We start from the raw sequence: 24882 nt of genomic DNA, 5'->3' as shown, positions 1-24882 counted from the left end.
TTCATCCAAAAGAGACATAATTTGACAATGAACAGTGAGTTTTATCTTCCAAAATACAAGACCAAATATGCAATACCTATTTTATATTATTTTAAATTATCTCCAAAAATAATGAATATATATTAGTTCTAACACATATTTATTTATCTCTATTTTTCTATCTCTACCTTTGCAAAACATAACAAAATACTTCAAAAATAAAGCCAAACATGTTTCTCAAATATAATAAGTTTTACTTACAATGCAAATCTCTTTAAACAAAAAAACAGAAAAATCAAATTTTACTACACATTTTTACACATTATTCCTCAATACACAGACACACACACCCCCTAGGCCTCTACTCAAGAACATGGATAACAAGATCACAAATGAGGCGGAACACACCATCCATCCATCCATCCAAACCTTAGACTGCCTTCTCAGAATCTCATTCTCCCTCTCTTTTGTCTTCTTGCTGCCTTCGACACAACCTCAACCTCTATCATCTCTTTAAGAACCCTGGAACTCCCGAAAAATTTCAAGATCGAACTCAAAATGCTCACCCTCGAAAAAAAAAATGAAATGCAAAATTCAAAGAAAAGAAAAATGCAAGACATAGAACGGGGAAAAAATAGAGTTGGACCAAAATGTTACCTGAAAGTTTTGAAAAAGTATAAGAAGCTACCGTGAAAATACTGACTCGGGAGAAATAAAAGAGTATTTTCTTAATTTCACACCATAAAATAAAGACACAATAAACTTTTCGCGGCCTTATCCGATGGCCCTTCATGCCTCCATCTTTTATTTGTCCCACCGAGGTGGGCTGGCCAAGTGGGGTGCAACAATTATAAAGCCTCGACTCCAATCGTATGAAGTAAACAATAGTCTTAACCTGATCCAGAGATGTAAATAGGATATTTATATTTCTATTTTGAATTATATATAATAAAAAATAAAGAGTTAGTAGTGAAAAGTTTACTCAGCCTAATTATATTTGGTGACAAAAAAGTAATTCCCATATTTACTTATGGTATTAGTCAATTTTGGAACATAACTGACAATTTTACGTTTGTATTAAAAGAAGTGATTGTTATCCAAACAAATACAATAAATTTAATAATAAATTCGAAATTCGAAATTCTCAAAACCATCAATCTTAACATAAAATCATGTTGTTTATCAAATCTCAATAAGTTCTAGCTATTTACAATGCAAATTCTCACACAACCTCTACCATCTCTTTAGGAACCTTCAATTTCCAGAAAACTTCAAGATCGAACTCAAAATACTCACCTAAGAAAAAAAGAAATGCGAAATTAAAAAAAAAAAAAAACCGTGAGACAAAACGAGCAAAAAATAGAGTTAGGCCAAAACCTTACCTGAAAGTTTTGGAAAAGTATAAGAAGCTACCGTGGAAGTATTTACTTACGTATATTCATCAAACAAGATAGGGAAAAAGACAAAATCATTGTTTTAATTTCACACTATAATAAAGATACAGTAGACTTTTTGGGGGATTTTATTTAAAAAATGCCAAAAAAAAGAAAAATCAGTAAAGTAATGCCATTTTAAATTTGTTAGTAAAGTAAGCGGCACCGCGGTCTCTGACCGCGGTGCCTGATTTTTTTTTAAAAAAAAAATAAACTTTCTGTGTCACCGCGGTGCCTAACCGCGGTGACACAGAAAAACTATATTTTAATTGCCACCACGGTCAGTGACCGCGGTGGCAATGATACGAAAACAGGATTTTTAGCCACCGCGGTCACTGACCGCGGTGGCAATGTTTTTATAAAAAAAAAATTATTTTTATAGCCACCGTGGTTAGTAACCGCTGTGGCACTGACATTGCCCGGATTGTACATTGCCCGGGCTGACACCGCGCTAACAAAGCGCGGTGTCAGTCAATTTTTTCTTTTTTTCAGTATCTGGCACCGCGCTGTGTTACCGCGGTGTCAATCAATTCTTCTGCATTATCGTCTTTGGCACCGCGGTTACTTACCGCGGTTTTATTGCCTATATAAGTCGGATGCTATTCTCACATTCATACACACTGAAAAATCAGCCTGCACTCTCAAATCAGCCGCTTGTAAAAATTATCCTTCAGTTTCTTATTCCTTACACTCTCAAATCAGCCTTCGAAAATTCATACACCACCATCTCGCAATTCCTGTAAAATTTCTGCACTTGTTATTTGAAGATTTACAATTGAAAAAACGTAAGTTATTTATTAAATTTTTGTGTTATTTGTTCTTTTTTTAAATATCTTATTATAGTATGAAAAAAATATATATTGATGTGTATTTTATTTTGTTCTGAAGATATGGCGGATCAAAACACTGTTGATATTGTTATATATTTTGGAGGTCAACAAATCAATTCGAATGGTTCTGTAAGTTATGATCGACCTCCACTCGGATTCATGCAAATTTCTCGTAGTACTACATTTGCTGAGTTAGAGTTCATTTTGTATGAAGAGATTGGTATGGATAGGAATAATTTTAAATTGCATATATTGTTTAAATACATAACTTTTAATTTTGGCCAAAGGAATGAGATGTTGTTGGCAATTAAGAAGGATCGTGATATGCAATTCTTTTTAAATCCGATGAATGGATATGTATCGATTGATATTTTTGTCGAAGCGGAGAAAGTTCTGCAAAATGCTGTACCAGATGACTCAGCTTTTGGTGATTGGGGAACGTATATGTCTATGATAACCCAAGATTTGCCGAGTTTACCAGTAGTAACTCAAGAAATGGGGCGGTTTGGTCTTAATGAAGATTATGCAGGTCCCTCATCATATGTAGGCCCCTCATCATATGCAGGTCCATCATCGTATGCAGGCCCCTCATCATGGTCAGGTCCATCGTCGTATGCAGGCCCATCATCATATGCAGGGACAAATGCATATTCTGGCTCATCGGATTATGCTGGTTCATCTGAATACAATGATGAAGATGACAAGCTTGAAGCTGATAGCTTGTTGAACACTGAGCAAGCTGACTCAGAACCAGATGAGGTCGAATTAGAAGACCAGATTGAACAGAATAATGACGATGATGGTGATGTAAGTATACCTGTTATGATGGAAGTTCTTGGTGAGAATGCACAAGAGCATTTTGATTTGAACGTGCCTGCCGTGCCCGACAGAATGAACCTATATCCAGAAGTTCCATTTTTCAGCACAACACACCCAGAAGTCCCTGCAGACTCGATGATATCCCTACTAGCAGGTGGGGCAATTTTTACGACTCAAACACCGGAGAGCTCGCCCTCGGAATGTTGTTTAAAAGTAAGGACCATTTGAAAGGAAGTGTACAAGATTACTTGGTTCGATTTGCACGACGAGAATACCGAGTGGTGGAGAGCAACAAAAAATTATAGAAAGTCGCCTGCAGATACGAAGCACAGACTGGGTGCTGTTGGATGCTGAGGGCCATATTCAAATCCAACATGGGATTATTTAAAGTTACCAGGTATGTCGGACCACATACATGTCTGATGAATGAGATTTCTATTGATCACGGTAACTTAGGAAAGAGCATGATCGCAACACATCTGCTGGGTATGGTTCGTCAAGACCCATCTTGTGATATAAAACATGTCCAGCAGATTGTGAAAGATAAATTTGGTTTTGAAGTCCCATATCATAAGGCCTGGTTTGCTTTGAAAGCCGCTAGAGAACAAGTGTACGGCACTTGGGAGAGTTCTGTTCAGAAACTACCCAAATATATGGCGGCATTGCAAAAATGGAATCCTGGAGCCGTTGTGGAGTGGATGCATTTGGAAACAGACAGCCCGGGCAGGTACATGTTGAAATATGTTTTCCGGGCATTTAGACCATGCATTGTGCATAATCCAGCGTTGCGAGCTCGTCGAGGCCCGGGTAGACAAGTATCTACTAGAATACCGAATAAAATGGATAGACCACAAGTACGTGCTCGCCAACAATATCAGGCCCGTCAAGCTCATGGATGATAATATCTTGTTAAATGCAACTTTCAGAAATTTGACTATACCCAACTTTGTAATTGCAAATATTGTCAAATTTTTATAGAAATTTCAATTTTATATTTATGATATGTAATTGCAAATGATAATCATATTTTATATGAGGATTGCAAATTGCAAATGATAATCATATAATATGTAATTGCAAATTTTATATTTAATAATCAAATTTAATATTTAATAATCATATTTTATATGAGGATTGCAAATTGCAAATGATAATCATATAATATGTAATTGCAAATTTTATATTTAATAATCAAATTTAATATTTAATAATCATATTTTATATTCAATCATCATATTTTATAATCATATACACGTAGAGGCATTTATATAATATATATTTATATATTATACACGTTATATTATATTTATACATATTATATATTTAACAATCATATAGACGTATATATATATATATATATTTATATACACGTATTTTAATTTTCATATTTAATTATTTAATGATATATATTTTATATTTAATTATACTTTATATTTAGTTATCATACTTTATATTAAATTGAATGTAAATTGCTCTTGTGGAAAATAAATAAAATCACATTAAATAAAATAGAAGTTTTATAGACATCTCAATTTACATATGCAATATTCTTATGATTTCCGTATGTAATACACAAATCTAATAATGCCCTCCAGTGCCACAACGTGGACGTCTTCTGTTTCTTCGAGAAGGATTGTCATCTCTTTGGCTACCGGGTGTGTTCGCATCGGTGTTTTCGAATGGAACCGGTGATGCATCATATTGTCTTCGAATTTCCGGGTTCATATTATGTGTAAATGTAGAATCAAATGATGGCATGTATGGAGCATTTGGAGTGTAAACAGTCGATGGACCTGTTTCCGGATAACAGCTCGACGGACCAGCCTCCGTGCAAACAGTAGATGGCCCGACCTCGGCATAAACGCTCGACGGACCAGCCTCTCCGAATGCGTTGCCACGAGCTGTTTCAGCCGGTCTAACTCGAACATTTGGATACCGTGAACTAGAAAAGTTCATAATTTCACGCCCGATCGTACGCGCTCTTGCTCGAGTATCTCTTAATGACTGTTGATCATCTCCGGAATTTTCACAATCAATCACTAGCTGCTCCATTCTATTGTACTGGTAAACAAAATAAAATGATCAGTATAATCGACAAACTAAATTAAATGAATATTAAAAAATATAAGGTGCTTACCACATATTCCCAATCACGGGTGTTAGTTGGTCGATAGCCCGGCGTGTTCGTAGACAATATGCTATGTGAATTTTGAACTCGAGTAATTTGATGATACCAGTTCATGTAGTCAGGAACGGTATCAAGACCACCTTGAATAACGGGTCCTTCCACCCTCAGTGATTGCACATCGTTCCATTTCGCAATATAGTCTGCGTGAAACGTAGCCCAATTCATGTCTTGACGTCCCCGCCTGTCTATTGTGTGTAAACGACGCTCACTGATTAATGGGTTTGGGGGGATGTTTTGCACAAAGCCAAATTGACGGAGAACCCTCTCCGGGTGCTGCATCTCCACGATCGAATAATTGATCAATGGACAGCGTATATGCCACGGTGTGCGCGTTGCATAAAAGGGCAATGAATCAAGATCGAGTGTTATGTCATCATAAGGAGTCCAAATAAACTACAATACAAAATATAGCGCCAGTCAATATATTTGAACAAATGCATCAGAAATACACTAAACGTAAAAAAAAAAAACCACAACAAGATACCTCATTTAATTGCATACGATCCAAAACATTCCTTATTATACGAAGAGCGTTGTGTGCCGTATGAGTACGGGATATATGATAAGACCACCTAAAATCAAAATTAAGAAAAATAAGTGAAATCAAAATTATTTATAACTGTATAAATAAATAAAAATATTCATACCGTGCAGCATATGGAGGATTAGGCAGAACATTGTCAGGGTCTATAATGGTCGGCATCAGTGTCGAAGATTCACTCGAGGGAATGGGGGCAAGTGGTATGATGCGAGACCATGCCCATATCTGTAATAATTGCATGGCACCGCCAATATTATTTTTCCCTCTTTGTGATGCTGTACATAGCTCCCGGTAGAGATATGCCAACACTGCAGAACCCCAATTTGATACATACTGCTCGTGTATGTTTTCCATATGCCGCAGATATAATAATGACACGGTGTTCCTCGTAGCATCAGGACACAACACTCCACCAAGAATGCACATGGCACATATACGTGCCTCCTGTAACACAGCCTCAAACGGGCTATCATCATCACTTGTATTTTCTAATAAACGTTCATATAACACTGACAATTTTATTCTGGACCATCTAAATGCATCTTCATTGGGCATGAAACCCAACCATTGATGACAATAATTTTGCCACCGTTGAGTACTACACCTTGTATCTATCCCGGTAATAAGATTACCTTCCACCAGGAGTGCCCACAGGATGGCGATATCTTGCAGTGTTATAGTAGCTTCACCCACCGAAAAATGGAAAGTATGTGTCTCCGGGCGCCATCTCTCTACCAAAGCAGTGATCAAGTGGGTGTCAATTTCAACATGCCCACATTGCAAAACACCAAGAAACCCCATATTTTGGAGTACTTGTAAAACACGAATATGACGTGGTGCTAGTTGTAGAACGCGAAAAAAAGCAATTTCACCACGTCGTACTGATAAAGTTGTATCCGAATTTTCGGACACATCTTCTGTTCGATGATTTAATTGCCCGTATAAAACACTGGTATCAATAGGGCCAAAATTCGATATTTTCGCTCTAAATTTTTTTAAAGACAAAGATGTAATAATTGTGCAAAAACAAGAACAAGATGAAGGAGGAGAAATTGTTGAAGGAGGAGGAATTGTTGAAGAAGGAGGAATTGCCGAGGATATGCTGGAAGATGAGCAAATGTTGAAGGAAATGTTGAAGGAGCAAATGTGAGAATGCACAAGAGTGATGGTGAAGGAGGATTGCAGCTCACACTTAAATAGTGTGAGCTGCAATCCAATGTTCATATTCACGGGCACACTGTAGAAGTGTGCCCGTGAATATGTAACTGAGGCACCGCGCTTACCGAGCGCGGTGCCTCAGCCTGCAGCCTGCAATTGCAGGCTGCAGGTTTGACTGCCTTTTTTTTTATATTTTAGTGAAGAACCGCTATCTGGGATAGCGGTTCTTCACTGTTTTCGTTTTTTTTTTATAAAATATCATGCCACCGCGGTCACTGACCGCGGTGGCAATTAAAATATCATTTTTCTGTGGCACCGCGGTGTGTGACCGCGGTGCCACAGAAATTTTATTTTATTTTTTTAAAAAAAATGAGGCACCGCGGTCACAGACTGCGGTGTTGCTTACTTTATTAAAACTTTTAAAATGGCATTACTTTACTAATTTTTCTTTTTTTTGGCATTTTTTAAATAAAATCCCCGACTTTTTGCGGCCTTATCTGACGGTCTTTTGCCTCCATTTTTTATCAAGCCCCTGAGGTGGGTTGGCCAATTAGGGTGCAACAATGATAAAACTCAGGCACCATTATATGACGTTAACGTTAGTTTCAGTTTGATTTTAAAAATATAAATAGTGTCTTAATATTTTTATTTTGAATTATTTTATATTGAAAATGGGAAAGGGTTTGGGTGCAAGGACAATCATGAAAAAATAAATTTTATAATTTTATTTTTTTTATCACAAATTTTTATTATAATTGACAAGTAAACAAAAATTAATTTGTATTGCAAATAAAATATTTAATTGGTTTTTGCAGAGTGTAGCATGGACCAGACAGCATCGAATCCCACCTCCAGCACAAATACTTCACTCGCTGTAAATTTCAGACTTCTCCTTCCTCGGAACAGAGCCTTCAAAATTGTCATCGGCTCTGCTTCTGTTCTTTCTCTCTCTAAATTCTTGTCGGAATATCGCAACATTTATCCTGCTTCCTCACTTAATTTATTTTATTAAGAAGGTTTAAAACATCAGGTTAACTTTTCTGTCTAAGAAAGAGAAGGATGGCGTCAGGTGGCGGCGGCGGGGGCGGCGCGGCGTGGCAGCCTCAGGAGGAGGGACTCCGGGAGATCTGTGGGCTGCTGGAGAAGCAGATGGCTCCCACCTCCGATGACAAGTCGATGATTTGGCAGAGGCTCCAGCAGTACTCTCAGTTCCCCGATTTCAACAATTATCTCGCATTCATTTTTGCTCAGGCGGAGGTTGGTTTTGTTTCTGTACCTTGGTTATGGAACTTGTTTTTGATTTAGTGGTGACTAAAGTTCGAATTTTGCTTATGGTTGATTGTAGTTTTTCGGTGCTATTTAATCTATGCTGTGATCAAGTGTGAGGGAAGTGTTGTAAAGCATGGTGGAAAAAGCAAATCTTGTAAATCTGTCAGTTAGGTTTTAGGAGGACGCATTGGTTAGGCCAATGTTGAATGAAGTTGGCTGTTTTACTTATTAATTGATATTTTCTAGTTTTACTGATGTGTGTAAGCTATGTTGTGCATGCAGATTAATAATGAGAGGGAAACTCAGTGGTTTTTGGTTTATTTTAACTAAATGCCCCTCCATATATGGAGCAAGTTCTGTTGCCACATTAAAAGGAAATATGCAGAAAGTTGATTGAAATACTAAGAGATGGAGGGCGAATTATATGGCAATAGAAACTGGAAATATCGATACAAGCTGTGCTTTGAGTTCTTATTGAAATTCAAATGCTTCATAGGCAATGTGGCGTAAGGTTTGATTGCACTAGTAGGTGATTGGATAGTGTAGCTTGACTTGGTTGCATTTCTGCAGCCATTTGGAAATTCTGATATTGAGATTGGAAGCTAATTTATTTAGCCTTGTATATTGCTGTGGGATTGACAAGATCTTGCTAGAACATTATATAATTTAAGTTGCCTTTGGAGTAGAAACTCTGTAATGAGTTAATCAATTTCTGTGTGAATGTGATATAACAGGGCATTTCGGTGGAGGTTAGGCAAGCAGCAGGGTTGCTTCTTAAAAACAACATCAGAAGTGCATTCAAAACCACGCCGCCTGTGAACCAACAATATATAAAGTCAGAGTTGTTACCGTGTATGGGCGCAGCAGATAGGCAAATCAGGTCTACAGCTGGGACCATTATTAGTACTTTTGTTCAGATTGGGGGAATTATAGGATGGCCTGAATTGTTACATGCTCTTGTGAAGTGTTTAGATAGTAATGATATCAATCTCATGGAGGGTGCTATGGATGCTTTGTCTAAGGTACACATTTCTTGCTTTTATGGGTTATGCATGATTCACAACATCTCGGAACCTGGTGATTCTTTCTTTGTGGTTTTCAAATTGGCTTTCTATTGAACAAGCTCTTCATGCACAGTTCTGGATTATCTGAACAAAGTAATGTTAGTATTATGCACCTCTGTAGTCCCCGTATGATGCAATCTGACTTAACCAAGATCTTTTGGATGCAGTTTTATGCTCTAGTCATCTTGGATTGGTAATAGTGAGAGTCGAGTATAGTCCTTCTCCTTCAAACATAAAGCTGTTCCTGAGATTAATCATTAATCTTTCTACTTAAATTATTCTTATTCAGGAAAAAGAGAATGTCGAGCTGTATATGTAGTTTCTATAATACGCTATCCTACTTTAATCATTTGGACATAAATTATATCTTCATTTTCCTTCATTTGGGGGCTTTAACCTAGTCATTCATTTAGTCTTCCTGAGAAAAGAAATGTGAAGCCAGTGTGCTGTTTACAACTGAAGGCTCGTAATGTGTCTGTCAATGCAGATTTGTGAAGATGTGCCCCAAGTGCTTGATTCTGATATTCCTGGATTATCAGAACGGCCCATTAATGCTTTTCTTCCAAGATTCCTCCAGGTTCTTATGATCTCCTTTTTTAGCCCCTCTCTTCCCTACCTGCCTTCAACCCGGTACCCGGAAGCAATGAAATATTTTTGACTTACATCTCATCTTCTCTTTAATTTTGTCTGATAACAGCTTTTCCAGTCGCCGAATACTACACTAAGAAAGCTTTCATTGAGTTCAGTTAATGAGTACATTATGTTAATGCCTGCGGTGAGTGCAACTCAATTAGGCTTGGAATTGTTGCTCTCTCATCTCTCGTCTTGGCTACCTTTTCATATGTCACAAAACTTTATTTTGATGAATATGCAGGTTCTTTATATGTCCATGGATAAATATTTGCAAGGTTTATTTGTTCTTGCGAATGACCCTGCTCCAGAGGTGCGGAGGCTGGTAAGGGAACTCTTTTAGTTATCATCTTGAATTGGTTAAAAAAGTTGAAAGCTATTGTTTTTGGATCCGTGCTAAAGGAAATAGAAACAGTTTTATATAAATTATATGTTAGTTCTCTATCTTTTCGGTGGATTGATTGCCAGACTATTGGGTTTTCTCTTATTTCTTATACTATTGTGGGTGACGTTAAATTTTAAATAAATCCGGTGTGTTTTCTGTACTGTTTCACATTGTCCGAGCAAAATTGGGTTAGCGGATGTGATTCATGTGAATGCTATAATATGTAGTCATCTCTTTGTTTTCCTTGGTCTCTGGTTTGCAACTGGTGTTATTCATAATGAATCACATATTTTCGAGCTTATAAATTTTTCAACACCTCTTTGGTGGCTTTTCTAACTTGTAATTCAGTTATATCATAGGGTAAATTACAACTACCTCCCTTGAGGTTTGGCATAATTACAAATACCTCTCGTGGTTTGAAAAATTACAAATATTCCCCTCAAATGGAAAATAATTATATAGTCCCTAGATGGTGAAGTGGACATTACTACTTTATCTTTGTTAATTCTTTTTTTAAAATAAAAAAATTATTCAAAAAATGTAAAAAGAATGGAGGATGGTAAAATAAATAATCTATAGGGAATATTAGTCCATAAAAATATTTTCTGAAAATTGTAAAATATATAAGATTATAATTTATAATCCGAAAGGGCATTTTAGTTAGTTCACCGCAAAAATTGAATGGGAACCTAATGGAGGCTAACGGAATGGGCTCGTTGTGAGACAACGCTAAAATCAGAGGGTATTTATAATTTCTCAAGTAACGAGGAGGTATTTGTTATTATGCCAAACCTCAGGGAGGTGGTTGTAATTGACCCTGTATTAAAATGATTTAATTGGGTTCACTTATTTTTACTTGCTGTTTTTCTGAACAGGTATGTGCTGCATTTGTTCAGCTGATTGAAGTTCGTTCTGCTGTCTTGGAGGTGGGTATTTCCTTGTCACCTTTACATTTTTGAATTGTATAGCGTTAAAAATCACTAGTGTTTACATCTTTTCGGATACTGTTAAGCCAGCTGATTTTGACTATTATTATACTGATCTATAATGTTTCAAAAGTTTTTTTGCTGCTATTTCTGATAACATTTTAATTTGATACTGCAGCCACATGTAAGGAATGTAATTGAATATATGTTGCTAGTGAACAAGGACTCAAGTGACGAGGTGGCTCTAGAAGCGTGTGAATTTTGGTACATTATTTGCTCTCAAGACTATATTTATCTCTATATCAGTACTCATCATTAAGGGATTATGTGGCTGCAGCTGTTTAAAAATCCTGTGCCATGTTTTAGCCTTGAGTTTTTCTTTACCGTTATTAAAGAAGGGATAAACTACATTTTTGAACTTGAGTTTTTATGATTTGTAATGATCATGGGGATGCCATCACTATTAGCAGCAGATCTTGTTCTTTCTGGAACTTAATGCTCAGTTCAATGTTCTGTTATCTTAAATGGAACTTTGGGAAAAACTGAATTTCTGCTGTATGCTTTCAATGGCCTACATTTACAGTCTATTGTTGTGTTCATTTCTCTGTTGTATCTTTTTCCTCCCCGCTTAGATAGCTAATCTTTTTAAAGTTTTTCTATCTGGTGTCTGAACTTTAGTTTTCGATCATGCAAGTGATGAAGATGCTTTCTTTTAGGATAAGAAAGAAAAAATTTAAAGAAAAAGTCCATCAAAGCAATTAGGTTCCCTGTTCCCTCAATCCCAAGACTGCAAGTAAATAGACACCCCACCACACATTTAAGAAAGCAAATTTTAAATTCATAGGTTGAGACTTAAGAGTTCCAAAAGTTGTTACATTTAATGCCGATGGATCCCTATGACATAATACTGCTAAAAGTTTACTATTTGTTAGCATGTCCAGAAGTTGGTACTTTTATCTTGCAAATAAATGCAGGGATTTCAGTTCATCTGTTGCCCATTTATTTGCTACTTTTATCTTAATATGTTGTTTATTGCTTTCTGTCAGCCATTTCTTTCGACTCTGGAATTATGAGCTCTCTTATTGAACTTAAGTATCCTCTCTTTGCTTGACAGGTCTGCTTACTGTGAAGCTGAACTGCCTCCTGAAAACCTGAGAGAATTTTTACCGCGTCTTTTACCAGTATGTTGCATACCATGGATTAGTTACTCTATCCAATTGGTTGCTATGCCAATTGCTTATGTAATAATGTATTTACGTACTTCAATAGATTTTGCTATCAAACATGGCTTATGCTGATGATGATGAATCTCTTCTGGAAGCTGAGGTACTTTTGATTCATTTCTGACTCATTCTTATTTGAGTGATATATTGTCTCTTATTCATTATGTCATTTTCTTTGCAGGAGGATGGATCTCTTCCGGATCGAGATCAGGTTCTATTGCAATTCTTGCCTATTGGGTTGGTATACTATACTGATATAAACTATGTTCCTTATAGCAATTATTATGGTGTAGGATTTGAAGCCTCGTTTTCATTCATCACGTTTTCATGGGTCAGAGGATGTAGAAGACGAGGTATATAAATTATTTTGTCCTTGATTCTCGGGAGCTGGTTGGACTGGAATGGATGATCTCATATTTATTCCATCTGCACAATAAATAGATTTTCAGTGTTGCATTTTGCTTCACGATTTTAAATTAGTATTATTCTCAAGTCTTTAGCATAACATTTTTGATGTAGCTTCTCCACTTTTGTGATTGCAGGATGATGACATTGTAAATGTTTGGAATTTACGTAAGTGCAGTGCAGCTGCTCTAGATTTGCTCTCCAATGTATTTGGAGATGAGATTTTGCCCACCTTGATGCCCATTGTTCAGGTGGTTAAGTTGAATGGTCATTGCGTCTATTAGTTTCTCCTCTTTGCTTCTGCTCTGCCTTCCTGATTCATGATTGTATATTGTCTTTTTGATCCTGACTGGAATTTGCTGGTTGAAGATTGGTTGATAAAATTTGGATGTTTTTTTTCTCTATGAAATTCCAATCAGAGTTTGCCAGATATGGTCCTGTTAATTAGTGGGTATATATTGGAGGCTGCAAATACTGTTGCATTGCCCTGATGTTCTGAGAAACAAATGGCAATTTCAATTGCACTTGTGGGCTTTGATTTGTTATTCTTCCATCTCAGACAGAAATTTGGAATTGATGGTGTATGATATATATAAAGAACTAATTTTGACTATGGAAGAGTAGGACCCTTGCAAATCAGAGATTATGTTGTGGTTTGTGCTATTTGATGTGTATATTGAAGACACTCTCTGTCAATTTCTTTATGTCACTAATGTGGCTTTTTCAATTTTTAGTCATTTACTCATCTACTGCATAATAATTTTCAAGAATTTGAAATGGCTTAGTATCTGTCAGTAAATGAAGACTCGAAATACACTGATTACTTATTTTACTTTCTAACTACAGACATAGGTGGACTGATTGCATCAGATGCATTTTTTCATATCCTATATTGATTGAAAAAAGGCCAAAAAAAGGTCATAGTCTGTAGGCTAACGATGACGCTGGTGAAGAATATAGTGTGCCATGATGAACATGGAAAGATAGATACTTCTGTTTTGTTCTATTCCAATTTATGTTCACCATTCTCTGATTTATTCTTCGTAGATAAGGTTTTCAAGCTTAGCATTGATGTTTTGATTTCCTTTGCAGGCAAAGTTGTCCGCTACAGGTGATGAAGCTTGGAAAGACAGGGAAGCTGCAGTTTTAGCTCTTGGTGCAATAGGCGAGGGTTGCATTAATGGTCTCTATCCACATCTCTCAGAGGTAATTTTTAGTAATACTGGACAAATGTAATTTTATGCTACATCTTAGAGTAGCAGAAATGAATATGACAAATGAAATGAGCTATAAAGCCTATGGCACAATTGTGAACTGGATGCACCAAAAATATGAAGGGTTAAATTACGGAGTCTCCTGTTAATTGCCATAATTCACAACTGTTTCCCTTGGAAATGATAATTAGATGGCTTCATTGTTTTACTAATATGACAATTACATCCTCTGGTTGAGTGTACCCAATAGGAAATGGTGATACCATCTCCAATTTTGAATGATTTCCCATTTTAGCTCTGGTCATACTCATGTATCTTAGGTCATAAATCCCTTGCAAGTGATGGTGTAAATGTAATTTTCTAAAGTTTGAAATATAGTGAATGCAAGGTTATAAGTTATCCATCTTCCGCTGAGGTGAGCCCAACGGGAGGTGCATGTTAATGTTGAGAAAATCCAGAGGTCTAGTTGTAATTCGCTTTTAATATTTTTATGAATTCTGTCACTTGATTGCAATTCACATTTTCTTTTGATATTTACAATCTTGCAAATGATAATTCTGAGAGCATGAAGTAGCATGCTTTAATTTGTATATCTTAGTATGAAGTTACAGTTAACTGCAAAGATGTTAAAAGAAAACAATTACAATCTATAGGAACTGTCTCAAAATGAATTAGATTTTGGCAATCAATAGTTGCAAAGCATGCAAATGCAAAGTCCGACCACGTTCAACCCCTATAAGGAGTCGAATAACCTTCCTGTAATTTGGTTGCCGGACTCTCCTCCATGTATCTTCCTCTATTAATTGAGAACATGATATCTCATTTAAAATACAAACCAACAAAGGGTCACACATCAAAGTAGCACACATGGAAGAGCTTTAGCTGGATTTACAGTATTGGCTCTGTTTTTTCAGTAATTAATAGAATGGCATTAGATGTGGGTCACGTCACTATGAACTATGTCTGTTAGTTAGACAGTGGTCATTGTGATTCATTTTCTTAAGGGATGAGTTGCTAAAATCCGTCATTAATTGGGGATGGCGTAATTAGCGCATTTTAAGATATTACTTAGTTAAGAGATTGGTTGTTGGGTCACTTTTGTTTGATCTCCTCTGAGTCCTCTCCCAAATAAACTGCAACGTGGTATTTCTCTTTGTATCTGAGCATTTGGTCTGTCTAAAAAAATGAATGTACTATTTAAATGAGGCTTGAAGTACTGATAGTGATTGTGAAGTATATGTTCCCATCATCCTTTACACTGCAGATAACTTTGTCCTATCATTCTATTTACTGGTTCATAGATTGTGATGTTAAAAGTGAGGAATATTTGCAATCTATTCCTCTTCCTGTCACGATATTTCTTGTCTAATGCTTCTTAATGGTTCTTGACTGTGCATTATTATCCTGATTGTGCATAACTTAGGCTTACTTATTTTCAATTGGAACAAATTTTATCATGTGGTATCTTTTCATCATCCTGTACTATTCAGATTCAATATGATCAGTATAATTTTGTTCTTTTTTCTTTAACCTGTTTTCCCTAGATAGATGCTTATATTCTTTTTTCTGCAGATTATTGCATTTCTTATTCCACTCTTAGACGACAAGTTTCCTCTGATACGAAGCATATCTTGTTGGACACTGTCTCGCTTCAGCAAATACATTGTTCAGGTAATATATCATAATTCCTCTTTTTCCATTTGAAAAACGAGAACAATCTTGACTTTTCTTTTAATATTTTGAAGAACCGTGACAACTGTGCCCAGTATGTTTGTAGAACGTCTTACTTGTTTATTGATGTTTGAACACATATAATTGAAATCAATACTTGTCACAAAGTTGAGGGTCAATAGGATTGTATGCAATAATCAAATATGTGTATTACGCAATGAAACACTTAGTGAAGAAGACGAGGGCACCTATTGCTGTTATCACTTAAGGTGTGGACCATGTGGTGGATATTTGAGTTGATTCTTGAAACCTTGCTGGATTTTGGGCCACTTTAGAATTCCAAGTATTAGTGGAACTTTCAAATTTGACATGCTTGATTCTTGGCTTAAGTGTGTCTTCAATTGCCATACTCCTTTTCATTTCATATAAAATGAATATACATGTAAAGAGCAGTTCTCCTGTTGTCAGGCTGATGCGTGGGTCTGCATGGTACAATAGGTGGGATTCTGGGAACAAGTAGTACAGTATACTTGAAACACCTTATGCTTTAAAACATATTCCAAACAATAGTCTGTCTCTATGGCACAGCATTATCAAATACGAGCTTATAGCAATTTGATAATCTCGGCAACAGCTACAGTTTGTTACATAGACATTGCAATTGTGGCTTGAATCAGAAAATGTTAACTTTATTTCACTTTGAAATTTTTGTTTGAGACTGCTCTCGTTATTTATTCAATTGTATTTTATGATCTTCTGTCAGATTACCATGCCTCTTAATACTTCTTTTTCAGTGGACTGTCTATTTTTCCAGACATCCAACATGTAACTGAAATTGATTCTGGTTTTCTAATTACTTGCCATGTTCTGTTATTTTGTGGTGCTTGCTTGGTTTCCATGATGGCATTACTTTGATGATTTTTTGTTCAACTGTGTAGTGAAATGTAAAGATCATCTGTGAGCTGTCTGTTTCTGCATGTTCTAGGGTACTGCTCATCAAGAAGGTCATGATCAATTCGAGAAAATTCTTATGGGGTTACTACGAAGAATATTGGACGATAATAAAAGGGTGCAAGAGGCTGCTTGTTCAGCTTTTGCAACACTTGAAGAGGTTCTTTTGCCTCCCTGTTTGCCCCAGCCCTACCCCGAATATCTACCCCTTCCTCATCTTCTCCTTTGTCTTCCTGGAAACTGTTTGTGATTGGGTTCAAATTTTAATTAAATGTTTATCCTAATGGCTTTTTGTAAGATGCAGGAAGCCGCAGAAGAGTTGGCACCACGGTTGGATATCATTTTGCAACACTTAGTGATGGCCTTTGGAAAATATCAGGTTGACGTGCATTTCTGGTCCTCCCTCTTCTTTCTTCTTGTTATCTGGTTAGGAGCATTAGAATCTTTGTTCATGCGTTAAAGCACCCATTACTGTGCCAGACCTTTGTTTAGGCTCTAAAAAACACCTGTAATTATTGCAGTGTCTATTCTGCTGCCTTTCTGTGTTGCTTCTCATTTTCATAGGTTTCTCTGTATGCAGAGGCGGAATCTTAGAATTGTATATGATGCTATTGGGACATTAGCAGATGCTGTTGGCAGGGAACTGAATCAGGTAAATTATTATGCATACATGTGCTTAAAGGTGCCCTGTTATTTCTATTATAAACATGTTATTGTTGATCACCACTTGAGGAAAAGATGTTTTCTATTCTAAACATGTTTGCACTGATCAGTGTTTGTTGGCTTCAAGGTTTGCTTTAGTTTCTATTTTAAACAAGCTTTTCCCCTTGTTCAGCATTATGTTAACAAATAATATCGCTAGTCTCATTATATTGAATATGGCAGCCTGCCTATCTTGAAATCTTGATGCCCCCATTGATTGCAAAGTGGCAGCAGCTTTCGAATTCTGACAAAGATATTTTCCCGCTGTTGGAATGCTTTACATCAATAGCACAGGTATCTGTCATCCTTGAACATGTCAAATTTTTTCATGTGTACTCTGCTGTGACAAGAAAGTGCTAGTTTAAATTTTTTCTTGGTTCTGGTGGCATAAGGTTCAATTGGCTCTATTCCGAAATAGTCGTCGCTTTTATTAAATGGAACATTTTTCTTACTGTGTTGCATTTCGTCTATTTGGTTTTATGACCATTAGCTTGCAGAAGTACTGACAAAAGTCTTGCACTGCAAGTCCATGTGATATGAATACTTTATTATCTGATAGTATTACGGGCACTAGGATCTTACATATTGAACATTCTTTGCCTGCATGTTAAGATGGAAAACAACCATTCATCACAAGAATTACAAAGCATGGAGACCTTTTTCCCTATCGCGTGTTTGTGACAGCTGTCTAAGGAGTTTAAATTACTTAATGATGAGCAGTCACAAGGGTCATTACCATTTTATCTATGGACTTCTTGCATTGTGTTGTGTGGTGTTGTGTATCTAGTTTTCCTTTTGCAAATATGCATTTCAGTCTTATGGAAGATTAACATGCTCTTTTTATAGGCACTGGGTACCGGATTTTCACAATTTGCAGCACCAGTGTATCAGAGGTGCATAATCATCATCCAGACTCAACAACTAGCCAAGGTTTTGATTGACATGATATCTGTCTACTGAATCATTAGCTCAAGTATTCTGCTACTTTGGTATTACTTCAACAGTCAATCCTGATCCTGTAGTTCTGGCTTCAAGTACTACTGCTTCTTTCCATGTCTGTTGTTTTGTCACTAGACAATTGCTCGAGCAGGCATGCAAATCTTCTGTAGAGCCTCAATAGTTGAATTTTCATTCATTTGCTTATGCGTGCATATATAGTAATGTTAATGTGCTTGATGCATTCTATTATTTTTAATGAAAATGATGTCAATTTGGACTTATAAACTCAACATGACTTCTATTAATTTTCCTCTGATCCCAGTCTCAGTTTGCTTGTTCTTATTGCTACCAAGTTTGCGACTTCTGCATGGTGAACATATAACCACTTTTTTGTCTGCTCCATAACTTGATGCTCAAATATAGTTTCCTGAAATGAAGCTTTGTTGTTCCTTTCTATTTAAACATTTAATCTTTGATTCTGCCTGTATTCTTTTACTACTATTCTGGGAACTAACAGAATTTATGCATTTACTTATTTCTGATCTCTTGGCTGAAAACCAAAGGTTTGCTTTTAGGTTGATCCTGTTTCAGCTGGGGCACAGTATGATAAAGAGTTCATTGTGTGCTGTTTGGATCTTCTCTCTGGACTTGCTGAGGGGCTTGGTCCTGGAATAGAGAGTTTGGTACTTTTATTTTCCAAAACTTCTTATGTCATACTGCATCATATTCTTCATGTCCACACAGCATGCTTTTCCACTCAGTTTTGGTTGATAAGTTATCTTTGTAATGCGCTATCTCTCTAATATATGAGGATATGTTAGGTTGTAAATGATGCTCCTTTACTAAGGATGCTAGGAGGAATGCTAAAAATAGATGTGTGGATGAAAAATGGGAAGAACCTTTTATTGGGTATTGTGGGTACGATAAGCTGCTGATATTTGAAGCCCTTGTCCTCTCTATATTCGTTCGTCCTGTATTTCTACATAAAAGTTTGATGTCATGGTTCTGCTCATTGGCGGTTACCTTGTATGGCTCTTTTTTTTTTTTATAAAGTCTGTAACAGTAATTTTCTTTTATAAGTTTGTAATAGTATGACCAAACTCTTTGCTAGTTAAGTCCAAGACTTTTTTAAGAATTAAAATAGAAACATCTGAATATGTATTCTTGAGTTAATTACATATGTTTCCTTGTGTTGTGCATTTTAGGTTTCCCAATGTTCATAAAGTCTTTTTCCCTTTTTATTTTCTTTCTTTACTATAGGTTTCACAAAGTAATTTAAGGGATTTGCTGCTGCAATGTTGTATGGATGATGCCTATGACATCAGGCAAAGTGCCTTTGCACTGCTGGGAGACCTTGCTAGAGTAAGTTGAGAATGACTTTATTCTGGTGTTGGGTCAACTACTAAGCTACCTATTGTTGCTTGACCTGATTATGCTTCTTAGAGTTATTGGTTTGTCCTCCAAGTGGTGTTTTTAAGGCAGTTGAGAGCCTTCCCCCCTTTAACTTTGGGTGTATGTTCCAGCTGCTATATCTTGATGCAATCAGATGTTGAGGGTTCTTTTTTTGATTAGGTTTGTCCAGTTCATTTACGTCCTCGTTTAGCTGAATTTCTAGAAACTGCTGCAAAGCAATTGGTACGTAAAACCATCAATTCTGAATTAATGGAAGTAGTTTTGTTACTCAATTTCAATTTCTCATAATTTAATTAGTAAATGCTCTCATCAGAACACCCCGAAGCTCAAGGAAACTGCGTCTGTTGCAAATAATGCATGTTGGGCTATAGGAGAACTAGCAATAAAGGTATGGTCCCTTTTCCACAGCATATTGAACTGATTAGATAATAGGTAATTGCTCTGAGTCAAGCCTGGTATCTCTTACATTAGCATGTTGTACTGCTTTAAGTTACTGTTGTCTTCTTTTTTGGTATTTGGCTTGTTTTGACATGCTCTCATGCTTAACCTCAACCTGAAAAACCATGGTTAGCTGGAAGTGAGTTTGTGGACATTTATACTTTTTTGTTCTCAGCCCCACTGTATTAGTTGTATTTGGCTCCATTGAATATTCTAGATCCACATAGAAACTTTCTCTGAGGTTCACTGAACAATGTATACAGTTGTAAAATCTCCGTCAAGTAGAGTGCAGGCATGCTGGCAACTTATTCTGTTTCATTTTCTCTTGTTGAGTGGTTGCTTTAGGAGAATAGTAATCTAATCTCAACTGCAAATATACCCGTACATTGTGAGTTTTCGTAGGGTTTGATCCAAGTCTCCTATTGCTGGAGTCGCGGTTGACGTTTTGATCTTTCACACTTTCATTTATTCTAGTGGACACTGAGGAGCTTTATATTCTAGAGGTTGAAAAAGTAGTTGGGATTATTGTAGAGAGAAACCTGCAAAGGGACATAATTCCCTGGGTCTAGTATGTAAGACCTTCAAAAAGGTAAGATCATTAAATGATGTTGCTGCAGATGTAGTATGTAGGAACAGCTACACATTAGATTCATGCTACTGATTTACTGGATAACTGTTAAAAATGAATAATGCATGAAATTGCAACATTATGGGTGACCGAACAGCAGTTTTGGTAATTCAAGAGGAAGTAAGGAAGTAATTCGCATAGACTAGATCTAACATACATATATGCATAGTAACTAAATGTGTGTTTAGATCCTTGACTCTTCAGATAACAAATTCCTTTATGTTGGAACATTACTTCTAATTTCATGTCTCGTATGAATTAGCACCAGTTAAAAATATATAATTCTAACTTTCTTCATATCTCCACTTTTTGGCTCCCATTATCTGATTGTCAATTCTTTTATTTATATGTTTTCGGTTGCTACTTTGATGTCGTTGACTCATTCTGGTGCTCAACAATAGTTCGGTGGAATCTTCTAGTTTCAACTCCAAATGTGTGGTAGAAAGATTTGTACTCTATTTTGCATTTCGTTTATTAGATGAGGTTTGACATTTAGTATTTTATATTTTAAACTTCAGGTTCACAAGGAGATTTCTCCTGTAGCCCTGACTGTAGTCTCATGCTTGGTTCCAATACTTCAACATCCTGAGGTAATTACCCATGGTTTTTGCTTGTTTGTCTTCTAACGTCTTGCTTGTGCTATACTCAGCAATCTGCATAATGGTGGTGCGTGGTACTCTTTCTGAGATTTATCTTTGACTGACTGAAGTTGGACATAATTTGTTAAAATAAATTAATCCAGCTGGGAGAGTCTAACATCTGGTTTTATTTTACCGTTAACTACGCTTAGACCCCCTCTGTAAATACAATATTACACTTGCCACCAAAGAAGTTTGAAATTACACTTACGCCCTAACAAAAGGGCGAGAGAATTTTTGGAGGGGGTGTGAGTGCAATTTTTTAACTTTGGGGAAAAGTGTATTTCGCATTAGAGGGTGCCTAAGTGTAATTAACCCTTTATTTTAATGGATTCTTGATGGTCAGATTGAAAGAAATGTTCTTTTTTTTTTTTTTTTTTCATTTGTAAGATTTTGGGTGCACTGGGAGCTAGTTCCTAAATCCCTACTATATGCACCTTCGATTGAATTGTATTCTCGCCCTGTTACTCGAGCTTCAAGATGATGTATTGATGAAGTGTGGGTCATGTTGCTTAACATTGTGGCATTGGTTTGAAAGTGATTTGGCTTTAGTCATGCCGCCTGGCTTCTTCATCAATTCACTAAAACACTGATATTATGATGCTTTGGAAAATTTTTAAATAAAGTTGGCCATGGTTTTCAAATCAAACCATTTCAAGATAGAATGTGCAAAACTGCAAAGTGACAAGAGAGATACAATGCTACTTTATTATGAGATATTGGAACTATTTTTGTCTCTGGACTTGTATTTGTTGTAGAATTGGGTTCTAGAGCCATGCATCTAATCAGAGAATCAAGGGTAGTATCATGTAGTTGTTTGGTCAATCCATCTAATTGGAGAATCAAGGGTAGCATCATGCCATGCACACTGGATTGTTTGGTCAATCCATTCAATTATCATGCCATGCACACTGGATTGTTTTCTCATAGCTCCGGTTTTGATTGTTCAGGGCCTGAACAAATCACTCATAGAAAATAGCGCCATCACACTTGGAAGACTTGCATGGGTTTGTCCGGAGCTGGTCTCACCACACATGGAGCATTTCATGCAGTCATGGTGTATTGCTTTGTCTATGTAAGTTTTACTTCCTTCTCACTCTTGCTGTTCTATGCCTTCAGCTAACTTTTAAGGCAGTTGCATCATATTAAAGAGGAAAAAGCTAAGTGCACATGTCAAAGCCAAATATTCTGTCTGATGCATGCTGAATAAGAAGTTTAACATATTAATTGGAAAAACTTTAGGAACACATCTGCATTGTTGTGAATGCGTCTATAGGCACAATGCCTTATGAGTTGATATTAGCTTTAATATCATGAATTAACATCTGTTTCTTGGACAATGAAAACTTGATTTGATCAGTCTATCTAATTATCTGTCGGCTTGAGATAGGATACGTGATGACATAGAGAAGGAAGAAGCTTTCAGAGGTTTATGCGCAATGGTAAGATTTTTGCTTTTCTTGTAGCCTGTACTACTCTGCCATCACCACCTTTGGTTATCATTTCACGATGTATTACTGTTGGCTTGCAGGTGAGAGCAAATCCATCTGGGGCTTTAAACTCTCTTGTTTTCATGTGCAAGGCTGTTGCAAGTTGGCATGTAAGTGATGCATTATCAAACAGGTCGCTTCCTTTCTTTTGGCAGAAGACGGAAAAAAGTTGGTTCCTTTCTCACATTGAGTTTGCTTAACAGGAAATAAGGAGTGAGGACCTACACAATCAAGTCTGCCAGGTGTTGCATGGCTATAAACAAGTGAGCAGCTTCATACTGATTCTTTTTTTCCTTGATTTATCTACATGTTTGTAACCCTATTGATTATGGCTGTGGGCCTCTATTGGTTACTTTCACAGAAGATAGATATAGAATCTTGTTAAAGAATGAATTTACAACTATGACATCCTTATCTCATGGTTGTATCCAGAATTGAAGACTTGGGGAACCACGTTGGCTGTTCTTAATAAATAAAAAGAACCATTGGAATTATTAATTAAATAAGTTCCAAAGCCTATGGTATGAGAAACTGAAAGTAACCTAGTCAGTAATAGATTTGGGTTTTGTTTATCTGTTTTGCTTCATAGGACTATAATTCCGCTTTACAATATGGACATAGTAACTCCTTTGGATTAAGCCCTTGGTTTTATGGGTTCCTGTGTGGTGGGTTGGGGTGGGTGGGGCGTGGAGAGACACCGACTAAAATAGTATAATTAAAACCGAAATGGAGCTTTCCAGCTATCCGTGCCACATAGGCAGTATGGTGGTGGAGGATGAAGAATGCAGTCTTTTGGTAGTTTGATAAAGAGCAGAGACTCATTAGCCAAAAATCACTTTGCCCCCTCCTTTGTTATGCCAGTCCATATGTCAGTCCCCTAGGTCCCAAGTATGGTGTTTGCAACTGAACGAAGGTATTTCTATTGTGCATGTGGTTACTCGAAAGGGATTAAAAAATAATGCTTCTTGAAACCTTGGCAGATGCTTAAGAATGGAGCATGGGAACAATGCATGTCCTCCTTGGAGCCACATGTGAAGAATAAGCTGTTGAAGTATCAAGTGTAGTGACACTTGCGCTCGAAAACGCTTCATCTATTGCTTTCTTGCACGATTAGCAGATTCAAAGCTGTCTGTTTAGTTACTCCCGCGACCCAACCTAATTCAGTCATGGTTTACAAATTGTCTCTTGTTGAAGCTTCAAGTCTTTTTACATGTTCTTCCGATTTGTTGAAATGGCATTTTAATTGGGAACAAGAAGCTGTGGCTTGGACATGGAATTGCTGTACAGGTATGTGCTGTTTGAACTCCCATACTCTTTTCTTCCTGGGCTGATTATACTCAAAAAAGTTGACCCGGAGTTTCGGCCTCTGGGATTTATCGAGTTACAAAATTCTTTCAATGGCCCTGGTAAGAAAGTCCAGTCCACAAGTTCCACAAAGTTTTGTTAGAAAGGTGTCTATAGTTTCTTAGGTCTTAAAATTTGTAACTTAATTTGAAAACAATTAAATTTTCGATATAGCTACCAGATGTGTGATGTTTTAATAGGGAAATTACGTGTATTATGCTTAAAGATTTACCATTGTATTATTGTGGACACAACCAACCATTTTATCTGGTGATAATATACAATTCATTGCATTGTTGTTAGGACATCAACTTATTTTTACCTTTGATTATTATTGTTAATTTTGTCAAAAACTACAGCATTGCCCATCGGATCTTTTCTGTGTATGAAGATTGCATAACACAACAGGGCTTTTCTTCAGCAAGGAGGATTTCCTCTTCTACATTCCAGAAGAAATGAGGAAACTTATTATATTTAGTGATTAAAGTAAGTTCGCCTCATGTGCATTATTTAATTTTTTTTATTATATTTATCTAACATAGTAAAAAGAGAAACATAAATTAGGGTGCAAATGTGTTGAGCTTGTCCAAAAATTTGAGCTCGA

At 36.5% G+C, this 24882-nt stretch overlaps 1 protein-coding gene across 1 annotated transcript; it reads left to right on the top strand.

Annotated features, from left to right (window-relative positions):
* Positions 1-7796: 7796 nt before the first annotated feature.
* LOC105157426 (transportin-1) lies at positions 7797-24589 on the top strand. Its single transcript, XM_011073839.3, has 29 exons — positions 7797-8205; positions 8952-9239; positions 9769-9858; positions 9979-10056; positions 10156-10236; positions 11172-11222; positions 11401-11486; positions 12337-12403; positions 12492-12548; positions 12627-12656; positions 12739-12798; positions 12988-13101; positions 13943-14056; positions 15637-15735; positions 16721-16846; positions 16991-17065; positions 17267-17338; positions 17572-17682; positions 18235-18318; positions 18903-19010; positions 19588-19689; positions 19900-19962; positions 20054-20128; positions 21325-21396; positions 22395-22519; positions 22835-22886; positions 22976-23044; positions 23138-23197; positions 23915-24589. Exons 1-29 carry the CDS (start codon positions 8008-8010, stop codon positions 23996-23998), a joined length of 2691 nt encoding a protein of 896 aa, XP_011072141.1. The 5' UTR covers positions 7797-8007; the 3' UTR covers positions 23999-24589.
* The last annotated feature ends 293 nt before the right edge of the window (positions 24590-24882 follow it).

This window comes from Sesamum indicum, linkage group LG1 (genome assembly GCF_026168435.1).
Source record: "Sesamum indicum cultivar Baizhima isolate 11 linkage group LG1, ASM2616843v1, whole genome shotgun sequence".
Classification (NCBI taxonomy): Eukaryota; Viridiplantae; Streptophyta; class Magnoliopsida; order Lamiales; family Pedaliaceae; genus Sesamum; species Sesamum indicum.
This window is presented reverse-complemented; position numbering and strand designations above follow the sequence as displayed.